Source organism: Gymnoscopelus microlampas (assembly GCF_963454915.1).
Source record: "Gymnoscopelus microlampas genome assembly, chromosome: 19".
Classification (NCBI taxonomy): domain Eukaryota; kingdom Metazoa; phylum Chordata; class Actinopteri; order Myctophiformes; family Myctophidae; genus Gymnoscopelus; species Gymnoscopelus microlampas.
Genome location: NC_139956.1, coordinates 7,709,046 through 7,721,563, shown reverse-complemented (window position 1 = coordinate 7,721,563; position 12,518 = coordinate 7,709,046). Strand labels below are relative to the sequence as shown.

Genomic DNA, 12,518 nt, shown 5'->3' with positions numbered 1-12,518 from the left:
TTGATCTTTTACCACCCTTGCGTCCTTATTCTGACCGTGTCATAATACCAGGCGGACATGGGGTGGACTGTCTAGAAACTGCAGATTGGCTATTTTCGTCAAAAAGATTTCATGTAGATCAGGGGTCTTCAAAGTTTTTTCAGGCCAATGGAAAGAGAGAAGAAGCAGGGACCCACACTACATTATTGTATGAAATTGTGTTGTAGGCCTAGATTAAACATTTTCATAGATTTCATACTGTAGATAGCTTCATAGTCATAGACTTGTTTGACAGCACTGTCATCAGTGTATGTTGGATTCATGTTGATAGAGTTATTTTGATTTTGATCATAATTTGTCTAGTGTCCTAAACCTGCTTTAAATGTCAAATTAATATAAATGGTGTCATATTGGCCTAAATTCAGTCATGTACTCTATTCTCCCTATTTCTCCTGTCTCTGTCTATGCAAGGTCAAACTAGCTACAGGCTTTCTGTGACTATCTGTTGTTTTGAGAACACTATATCTCTGTGTTCTTCCCTACGCTGACCAGTGACCGGTCAGAGCCGAGGTCAACGTGTTGTTTGAGACATGTGGACGCTGTTTTTCCAAAGATAAACTGTCACACCATCATCATCATCTTCATCATCTACCATCATCATCCTCATCTGACGACGACGTAATCATCACTCTCATCCAATCCAAGAAGTCCACCTTCGCCCGGAAACTCATCTATGTCACATCCTATGATGTCATTGTTTATGTTACCTAACTGATAACGGGCCATGTAAAAGTCCAGTCTTGGCGTGCTATGTGGGAGAGAGACGACGACCGATGATGCGTTAACACCTGTTGATACTGTAACCTTCCATTCTCTCTCTGTCTGAATACGAGATATTTCACTACATCCAATGGCTGCCTGTGTTCTGAGTCTGTTTTTTCTTTGTCGCCTTTTTATGAAAGTTACCGGTACTTTGTGTGGGTGATAAGGAAAAAAACAGATCCATCACATGTCAATGTGTATTTTTAGACCTTAAACCGTCGATCTTTCCCTCTGTACTTAGTCTGCGTTTTTTTCCCCTCTTGTCGAAAATAGCCGATCTACAAGCTTCTACAACGCCACGCAGCGCAAGGTGTTGTGAGACTGTAGATCTGCTATTTTTGGCTTAAATTCTCCTCAGAATAGGGATGCTAGGGTTCAATCCCATCACACTGTACTAACTCTGAGGACCCCCTAGGGGTCACGGACCCCCTGTTGAAGACCCCTGATGTAGATTGTAGAGGTATGATGTGTCAAGTTGTCAACGGTGTGCTGTAGTGCTGCGTGTGGATATTATTGGCCTCTGCAGTGTTTTGCCTGGAGGCGGTCAACAGGGCATCGCAACACCTCAATATTTTGATGAAAATGAAGGCAACACAGAGAGATTATTATAATTTGTTGGTATTACAACAAAGGCGAACTTCGACTTTCTGATTACCTGACAACGTCTCTAGGCACCAATAAGCCGCGCCGAAGGAGAGAGAGCTGTACGGTCTTCACTGCTCACTCTGATGGAAATAAAGTGCTCCCTATAAAAGTGAATGTCTATTTTGGCCCTGTGCCAATGATGATGACAGGCAGGGCTCACATTCCACTGTATTGGGGGTTAGGGCAGGACATGTATGCACACACACACACACACACACACACACACACACACACACACACACACACACACACACACACACACACACACACACACACACACACACACACACACACACACACACACACACACACACACCGTTTACAGTTTACAGTTTTTACATTTAGCAGACGCTCTTCCTGCAAGGATTATGCAAAGGACATATCCCCATCAGCCATAAAATGAATGACCAGAGAGGCATGGATTTTGACGCATCCTCCCCAGCAAATCAAACCCAAACCCTGTTATTCATTCTAATTATACTCTATGCTACCAATTCTACTCTATGCTCTGTACGGGAGTGGTGGTGAAAAAGTGGAGCCTTGATCCTTACAGCCTGGGTGCCTTCGCTCTCTTCACCCCCTACCAGCACATAGACTATGCCAATTGGGAGCTGTTTGCCAGCGAGGGCAGGGTGCACTTTGCTGGAGAACACACCGCTCTGCCCCACGCCTGGATCGACACCTCCATGAAGACAGCCATCAGAGCCGCCAAGAACATCAACCATCAAGCTGCTCTACTGGACACCGGGTCGGCTGAAAGTCCAGTTCGAGAGGAGCTTTAGGGTTTCTACTCTGTATAAATATATTTCAGTTCAAGAAAATGTATAAAGAAAGAAGATTTATATTGTGTGCGGGTTTTTGGTGTACCTTGTTGTATTTTAAGGTGAAACGTATTGATTATGCACTTGCATGAATTGTGCTAAACAAATTAAATTTGCTTGTCTTGACCATAGCAAAGTTCTGGTGAAATTGAAAATGTATAATGAAATGTATAATAGGTTACAAATAAACTATCCTCTCCTTATGCAAACCAGTGCAATTCATCCATGTTTAGGACACAGGGTGCAGAGTCATACACGCCACGGTGGGATAGTGAAATGGAATGTGTGACCTTTAACTATTAGTGGTGGACAAAGTAACACCAGTACTTGAGTTAAAGTATAGATATTCCTGGTCAAATATTTTAAAAAAGTGAAAGTTGATCTGTCAAATTTGTACTTGGATTAAAGAGTAGTAGAGTACTTGCTTTAAAAAAAAACCTGAGTATTCAAAACTACATGCAATACCCAAGTATTCAAACGTGCAAATTACAAATTACATTTTCTTTTTAATTGAAATTTTGACATTTAAACGAGATAAATTAATCCGATTTTCCAGAAATTCCAATAATAGTGAAAATTGCAGATATTTGTCTGTAGTGGTATTCTGAATCTGAACTACAGTAATTGGGCTAACACACAAAAGACACTAGAGGGAACCAGAGGTCAATAAATAAACACTTCACTTAAATATGGGCCTTTTGTAGGCTATATTTTGTAGTCATTTTGCATAGGCGTTATTTTTGGGCCATGGCTTCAATTTAGTTCAATATTCTGCTAATTAGAAAAAGTTAAAATTGTACACAAAACAAACTTACAGACTTTAATGTTAAAGGTAGGTTAAGTGATTAAAATAAGTGTTAAATAGCTCTATATTATGATAGTACTCGTTGCTAAGTGTTTGTTCAGTAACAGGAGTCTCCATGTCTCTCCAGCTCTTTATTAAACAGAACATGTCGGGATATCAATTTTATCCAATCAGGATTAGGACCTCAAACAGGATATAATGAAATTGGAAGTGATGACATAAAGAAAAGAGCAGACAAAACTGGAACTGGAACACTATATAACATTAAGCTGATAAATGGGTATCTCTCCTGATTGGCTGACATTTTGTCACTGACCTGAGACTCCTGTGAGTCTCAGGTGAACAAACACACATGATTACCATATCAGAATATGGATGGTGCTTTAACCTTTTCACAAAAAAATATCACTTTACCCTACCATTAACTAAACAATACATTTTTATTTAAATTAAATTTGATTCAAATTAGACACAGCGGTCCTTGTCAGAACTTAACAAAAGGATTGGTTCAAAAACTGACCGTGCTGCAGTTGGCAGTATGCTCCGGCATGATGGCATCACTTTGATTGGTGTTCTGGTACACAGCTGAGACCTGATTGGTTCCCTGAGACTGAATGGGGCTGTAATTAAATACATTTATTCAGAAAACAAATGGAATTAGAAAACAAAATGGGATCCACTGCTGTCATGTTGACGAATAGGCAGAGTATTACTCTACTTACCTAACACAACATGGAGCTGTAAATAAAAGAGGAAAAAGATACATACAGTAAGTTCAAAGTAAATATTTATAAACTTTAAATTACTCCCTTGTATCTTTTATGGAGAGTGATTGTAATCTCAGTGATAGTTTGTTGACTATAGGGTTCAGTTATTTACTCAGATTTTACACTTGTAAAGTTACAAAAAGCCTAAATTGTACTATTCTGATGTAATGCTTTTCACCTTTGGATGTTTTGTATGTACACAGCAGGAGAAGAAGTCCTAATGCAATAAGTCCCAGGACAAGTGGAGAAATCAGTTCCACAGACACTGGAGGTTGAGCAGCTTCAGCGCCTGGAACATATAACATGGAGGAAATGAGTCAGTCAGTCAGTCACTGGGTCTGTCATATACAGTGGGTTGGTAAGAAAACAACTTAGAAGAATTAAGATTGATGAATTATGAGTCACTCACCACCAAACCACACAACTTGAGGTTCACTGTCCTCAGTGTAATAAACTGGGTCTCATCTCCCAGCTTTACACACATACCCTCCCGGACCATGAATGATGTAGACATTTTCTATGGTCCCATTCTGGCTACCAGGTAAGAGCTCATGAGTGTGGGTGTTGTCTGATTGTTTAGGAACAGCCCTGTACCAGTAGAACTTCCAGCCTTCAGATGATTCTTTAACTTCACAGCTCAGAGTCACTGAATCTCCAGGACTCTCTGGAGCAGACAATAATCTCAGAACAGGTTGGGGTTTGGCTGTTGGAAAGCACATTTGTCTGGATTATAAACATTGTTTACTGCTTGACGTGACAAACATGTCTGTTGATGATATTGATATTGATGTTTTAACTCCCGATTTGCAATATTCCGTTGAAACTTTATATGAAATATATTCAGGCTTACCTGACACAGTCAATTTAACAGCTTCACTCCACCCTGTTGAAGACTGCTGCGAATTCTTGGGACGGCCCTTACACATGTAGTTTCCACTGTGATCCACAGAGACTGTTGATCCTGAGTTCAGCCTGGTTCTGTGGGCTGTATGAGCTTGTTGTGCTCCACTCATACTTCCAGTCGATGGCACCTCTCCGCTGTGTCTTACACTTACACTTGAGAGTGATGGTCTCTCCACTGAATATCCACTGAGGCCAACTGGACTGCAGGATCACAACAGACCTGCCCACTTTTTAAATCAAGATGTACAGTTAGTATGCAAAATGACTGCATATCAGTGAGATTGGTCTGTCTAGAAGTTTTATTCTAAATAGAACAAAACAACACATAAGAGTCTAATAATGGCATGGCCTCCCCGGCCAACCTCTAGTTAAGTTATATATTAATTTAAATGAAAAATACAGGTGGCATCATCATTTCACTGGTCGGTTTTCGTGGTAACAGACTATTAGCTGTCTACATTGTGAAGACTTATACTGACATACATAATTATGTAAATAGACAACCTGTGCTGAGTTAGTAGTGTTTTATTCTACTTTACACCAAAAGGTGAAGGGCTAATGCACTAAGGGCAGGAAGGGACTGTGTTCTCGCAATTGTCTGTACAGAGGGGAGAATCACATCCCTGGCTACTGTTGTTACAATCATCATCAGCCATCCTAACCGATCTTATAAAACCATATTCTGGATGGATTGGCCTTCAGCCACACTGTAAACAATATGTTATTTAGCCCACTGTATTTATTTTATTTTGTAACAAAACAAATTAAATAACTCACCAGTTGTGTCTATGGTGACTGCATCACTGCAGACTGCAGAGTCACGCTGAAGAGAAACTGTATTTGTCTCATCAACAACTGCATAGCAATGGTGAAGAAAGGGAACTTGGAAAGACCCAGTCTAACCACACACATTTCACAAGATGTTTATAGCCAACAGAACTGAGAAAAACAAAGAAGGAACTAAAATATCAACCATATGAACATGCAGTGGTTGACACATTCACAACCCCATTACTCGAGTCAAAATATAGATACTACAGTATATTATTCCACTACAAAACAATGTCATATATGGTCACACCCTCCACACACAGGAGGTTGGGGGGAGGGGGGGGGCACAGCCTTTGAATGGGGAACTGCATTTTTTTTTTTTTTTTTTTTTTTTTGGTTTTAAGGTCCATCTCAGTTTTTAAAGTTTAAAATAAGTGCACTGCACTTCTGCAGTCGATGTAAACAATTTGTTGGGAATTACTTCTTCGAAATATAGTGGAGTAATACATTTCCAAAAAGTCTAATCTAGTCTAAGTAATTACAAATTTGGCCTATTATGACACGCCCCAAAATAAGGACACCAGGTTGAAAGTGGTAAAATATATATTTAGGGTATAGAAGTCTCTATGTTGGGAAATCAGTATGCACAAAGTACTTAGAGTAAATAAATGAAATTCACAATATCTCTGTATAGTGGTATATTGCAATAATAATTTGTGGTTGTCACAAAATTCCAAGGCACACCAGACCTTGTCTTGCCTCGGCACACCATTTGGGAACCACTAATCTCTATTGTTAGAGGGGTCGAGTAGGACTGCAATATATCAGCTCTGTGAGGTGAAATCCAAAAAGAAGTTCAAACCAACAGCACTGGAAGCTATCTATGACCCTGCCCTTCATGAAGACCCCATTATGTTCTTATACAACTCTGATCCGTCTGGATGGGTCCTCTCAATATAACACAATACCATTCATTTTTCTCATAGAGATTTCCAAAAGTATTTATGTCAAGTATTGTAAGCCTAGAATCAAGCCATCCAGGCTACTGGTGAATCATGACCATAACACATTTGATTCTGTGGAAAAACTACAAAACCGCAAAACTTTTTTTTTTTAATCACCAGATTACCATTAGTGGTTCTCAAACTTTTTCATGTCAAGGACCCCCAAATTGACACTTATTAGCCCGCGGACCCCCATTTCAAAAGATATGCCAGGGACCCCCATAAGAGAATATTTTTTTACGGCTCTAGCAGTGATTCTCAACCATTTTAATTTCAAGGACCCCCAGTTTGACATTAGGGCTACAGACCCCCATTTAATGGCATTTCCATCACTTGGACCGCAATTTATATTGTAAAATCTATGTCAATTTAACTCTCAGAGTTACAGACCCATAAGGGTCCATTTGGTGCCTAATCTATCATTTAGCTGGGGACCCCCTGGAACCCCCTCAAGTACCCCTGGGGGTCCCCGGACCCCACTTTGAGAACCAATGCTCTAGACCGCACTGAAAGAGTGAGAGCGGTACAGCTGAGGAGGCAGTCTTCACTGCTCACTCTGTTGGAAATCTTAAGAATAAAGAGTACCCTATAAAAAGTGTCAGGCCTACGGCTACGTGTAGGAACAGGCACCCTTGGGTGGGGTTTATTTGTCATTCCCTCGTACAGGTACAAGCAGAGAAATGTTGGGACATGGTCCGCAAGATTGTGCAACAACAGAAATACAATACACAAATATAGCTGCAAGCAGCGATAATACGGGGCCAGTGAGAGAGAGACAGACAGACATGGAAACTGGAGAGAGAGAGAGAGAGAGAGAGAGAGAGAGAGAGAGAGAGAGAGAGAGAGAGAGAGAGAGAGAGATGGAAACTGGAGAGAGAGAGAGAGAGAGAGAGAGAGAGAGAGAGAGAGAGAGAGCCATGGAAACGGAATAGATTGAAGAGAGACATGGAAACGGAATAGATTGATGAGAGAGAGAGATATGGAAACAGAATGGATAGATTGGACATCTCAACCTATTGCCATTAACAGGAATCGAACTCTCAACCTTCGGACTAGGATAAGGATAATTCCTTTTAACAGGTCGTTCATGAAAGTCCTTGTGGTCTTGTTTCCAATGAGAACCTGTGAGCAATTAGGGGTTAAGAGTCTTGCTCAAGGACAAATTTAATTTCATCGACGCATATGCTGGGATGGCCTGGAATCGAACCTGGGGCAACCAGGGGCCTGTTCCTCAAAAGGGAATTAGAGCTTAAGCCTGGCTTTAACACCTATCCTGGCTTAATTTAGTTAGGATTAGGGCTGAATCGGTTCCTCAAAAGCTGAATTAGCTTGAAGATTAGTTTAGCCAGTTCACCCTGGCTAAGTTTAGCCATGACCCGATTCCTCAAAAGAGAATTGAAGCAAGCCTACCTTAGTTACCATGGCAATTTAGCTGTGAAGTTAGCCTGGTCAGGAGCAGGCTAACAGCCAAGCTTACTTAATCCAGTGCCTTTGTTCTTCAAGTTTTTCCACAGTTAATTCAACACATGTGTTTGTATGGACTAATTTGAATGACCCTGCATTCAAATAAAATGAAATAAATACAATAAGATATAATCAAATGAATTATATTACTGAAATAGTGTGTGACCATGAATCATAATTGTTTCACAATGACTCAAGTGATATGGCATTGTCACTCTGTTAACACTATAGTTCATATTGTTGTTAGATGTTTGATAATATATTACAGATTTTTAAAAATATTATACAAAATGTCTTATATATATGTATATATATATATATATATATATATATATATATATATATATATATATATATATATATATATATATATATATATTAGTATTAGTAATTATTAGTTACGGGTTTAAAAGAGCCTCTTCACTGAATGTAAGTGAGGAGCATATTTTAAATTATCAATTTCTAGTCAATATGGAGGAACATTTTTTTTATTTCTTGTCCACTTTTGGAGTTACATCATGATGGCAAGGTAACTACACAACCCAAACCTCGACCAAAGTGGTCTTGCAAATGTGGGGTTATTGCGCGTCAAACCCCCCCCCCCCCCCCCTTCTCCGTGCGTCCCGTCGCGCGTCCCGTCACGGCCCCCGTCGCGGTCACCCCCCCGCGCCCCCCCCCCCCCCCCCCCCTTCTCCGTGCGTCCCGTCGCGGTCAACCCTCGTCCCCGGGCGTCCCGTTGCCCACCCGAGCCCCGTTCCGTCGCAAACACACACACACACACACACACACACACACACACACACACACACACACACACACACACACACACACACACACACTTTGCCACGCTTTCTCCCTGGATCTATTTATTGCGGTCGCGTTTCCTTTATTGCTTCATACATTTTACTTCCTTGTACGATTTCATGAGCTGCTGCAGTGCTGCTGTACAGCCACAGAGAAGAACGCCACTCTGGTTTTGGCTCCATGATTGGTCAAGTTCAAGGATTCTGCTATCGACTTTCATGGTCTTTTATAGAAATACGTGAAGCTTGGCTTCATTATCCTGGCTGGACATAGCCTGCCTTGACAAGGCCTAGCTCGACAAAGTCGCTCCTTTTCAGCCTGGCTTTGCTTCGAGGAACGGAATAAACGAGGCTTATATGGACCCGACTTTGTCAAGTCTGGATTTGGCTTAAGTCCAGGCTTAGTTTATTCACCTTTTGAGGAACAGGCCCCAGGGCCTCTGGTTCCCTAGGCGTGCTCACTAACCACCCAGCTATGGCCGCCCCATGATAGGCTAGTAGGCTGCAACACTACCTATAGTGCTATAGCTTTGTCCAGGCTGATGTTGTCTGTTGAAGATCATAAACTCTTGCCTTCTGTCATGAACCAAGCCAACACTAAGATCACTCGTTCACAAACCATTTACCAATAGAGAAATTGTATGTCTCCTCGCTACCGAAAACAGTGAAAGCAGCCGATCTACAAGCTCAGAAACACGTTGCTATCTGAAAAGTTTTGAGATTGTAGATCGGCTATTTTCAGAATGAAGTATGTCATACGTTGAAAAAACGTACTCTCAAATAAGCATTTCAGGTTATCTTTACCATTTGCACATGAATTCATTGATACAGTCATGTTGTTTGCAATTCAACTTAAATTAAGTCTGCATCAAGTGAGGCTTGAACTGGCGACCTTGAGATTGTGAGGCATTCATTTAAGGGAGACGCCATTGGCCCAACAGACAAGTAACTGTGAAAAAGGAGATCACACAGATGATACAGTTTCACGCAAATAGCTGAAAAATCCTGGATTTAAGTGTTTTTCAAACTGCTCAAAATTGCGGACAATCTAAGGGCGGAGCTTACTGGTCAAAGCGATAGATGTGTTCCTCATGAGTCAAGGCACAAGTGTAAGCAAGTTTCACGACTTTCGGCCAAGCGAGGCATGACTTTTGCCTGTTTAAAGTCTGCCTTTTCAAAAAATTGCTATAGCGCCCCCTTTTGGCCAATTGGAGTGAGATTGGTTTCAGTGATATTTGGAATGACCCTGTATATTTCTGCAAAGTTTCAAAGAAATGTGAGTCTGCATGTATGTTTTAGGCACAGATGAATAATTTTCATAAAACTGTAATAGTTAAAATCTATCTCCTCCTGGGATTTTTGAGCAATCTGCACGAAACATTTTACACATGAACTTTGGACCACTGCCTACAAAAATTTCCAACGGATTTTCCATAAGTGAAAAAATGCAGAAGTTAGGAGCCAATGACTGTTTTTCATACAATTCAAAATGGTGGGCGATCTAAAGGTCAGAGGTCAAAAGTCAGACCACGAAAGTTGTCGGGCATGAAGAGACGCATGTGTGTATCGAAGTTTCATGGTTGTAGGTCAAACAGGGCATGAGTTGTACCTGTTCAAAGTTGGCACTTTCAATTGAGTGCTATAGCGCCACCCTTTGACGAATGAGTGTGAGAATTATTTCTTGGTAGTTTTTCATGAGCATCTACCATATGGCCGAGTTTCGTAAAAAGCGTATGCACGGTTAAGCCAGAACTGGCAGAAACAAGTATTTTTCAAACTGCTCAAAATTGCGGAAAATCTAAGGGCGGAGCTTAATGGTCAAATCGATACGTGTGTTCCTCATGAGTCAAGGCACATGTGTAAGCAAGTTTCACGACTTTCGGCCAAACGAGGCATGACTTATGCCTGTTTAAAGTCTGCCTTTTCAAAAAATTGCTATAGCGCCCCCTTTTGGCCAATTGGAGTAAGATTGGTTTCAGTGATATTTGTAATGACCCTGTACATTTCTGCAAAGTTTCAAAGAAATGTGAGTCTGCATGTATGTTTTAGGCATAGATGAATCATTTTCATAAAACTGCAATAGTTAAAATCTATGGAATCCTGGGATTTTTTAGCAATTTGCACGAAACCTTTTACACATGAACGTTGGACCTCTGCCGACAAAACGATAGGAGGGGATTTTTTCTAAGTGAAAAAATGCAGAAGTTAGGAGCCAATGACTGTTTTTCATATAATTCAAAATGGTGGGAGATCTAAAGGTCAGAGGTCAAAAGTCAGAGTGTGAAAGTTGTTAAGCATGAGGAGACGCATATGTGTATCCAAGTTTCATGGCTGTAGGTCAAACAGGGCATGAATTGTACCTGGTCAAAGTTGGCATTTTCAATTGAGTGCTATAGCGCCACCTTTGGACGAAAGATTGTGAGAATTATTTTTTGATCGTTTTTCATGACCATCTACCATATGGCCGAGTTTCGTAAAAACCGACAGCGCGGTTCAGCCAGAACTGCGAAAAGTGGCAGAAGTGACAGAATAATGCGAATAACAATACGTGTCCAGAGCAGAGCTCTGGCCCCGTAACAAGATAATGATGTGTGCATTAATAAAATAACATAAAATACCTAAAGAAATAAGATAAAAAGTATTAAAATAAATTTAAAACAAAGAAGGAAAACAAAGTTTATAGGTTAAGATGCACTCTTTAAAACACTCTTATCTGCAACGTGGAATATGCAACAGAGAATGTGAGAATCTGGGAGTTAATAGATTCCACAGTAAAGTATAGCCTACACATACATCAAGTACACTTACGGAGATCTGTGCAAATAAAGACAAACCTGTTATAAATCAAGTATCCTTATCTATGTATCGATGTACAAGTAACAGTGTAGGCTAAGTTTTTTTTTCTTTTTTTTTCTCCTTTTTTGTCCTTTTTTCCATGTCCGTGTTTAAGACTATGTCTATGATAGCCACACGGAGAAAAAAACGCTTCCTATGCTTTGAGTCCCTGTAGCTGGGAGAAAGAGAACATTTTTTTCCCCCCTGGTCGTAACTTGAGTCACACGATCCAAGGCATTATTTATTTCTTCTTCACTCCACGCCCTTGGTCCAAGTGGCACTCAGTCAGGAACCTGTGTAACCGGTTTAGAATTTGGTATCAAACTGCACAACTCTAGCCCACCATTATATTCTATATATGCTGTGTAGCTGGTGAGTGCATGTCTCCGGGCATGTACATCATTTGGAGCAGGATTGTCGTCCCCATATTTTCAGTCAAGTCAGTGCACTGTGAAATCATCGATGTGGATTTATTTCTATATTTTCCTGGTGATATGGACCAGATGCTACAACACATCTGCGGCAGGTAACATTAATTTATAAGTTTCATATACAACTTTTCAAAGTTATTTATAGATGTTACAACACATCTGTAGCAGGTAATGTTGATTGATTGATTGATTGATGTACTTTATTTAGTAAGACATGAGAACAACAGTACATGGAAGTACAAATTCACAATACAAGGTCTACTAAACTGGAAGACTCATAAAAGCACTGAGCTTGTTTCAAATGAGTTCCCCATGCACACAAATCATGATGACATATAAGAGACAGACAGATATACACAACTACTATAGAATGTCATACAATCAGTTTGCAGGTTACTGTTATGAAGAGTGAGAAATATGTACAAAAGGAGAAGGAGAGAGGGGGGGGGTAGGGGGGTAGGTTAGGTT

General features: G+C 40.5%; 1 protein-coding gene across 1 annotated transcript in view; it reads left to right on the top strand.

Moving 5' to 3' along the window:
- Positions 1 to 11,927: 11,927 nt before the first annotated feature.
- LOC311035194 (butyrophilin-like protein 10) overlaps positions 11,928 to 12,518 on the top strand; it is a gene marked incomplete at its 3' end in the record, with an annotated part of 5,878 nt that continues 5,287 nt past the window's right edge. The window contains exon 1 of the mRNA XM_084043274.1: positions 11,928 to 12,145. Coding sequence (XP_083899400.1) covers positions 12,082 to 12,145 — 64 coding nt within the window. The 5' untranslated portion in view covers positions 11,928 to 12,081. The remainder of the gene's footprint in view (positions 12,146 to 12,518) is intronic.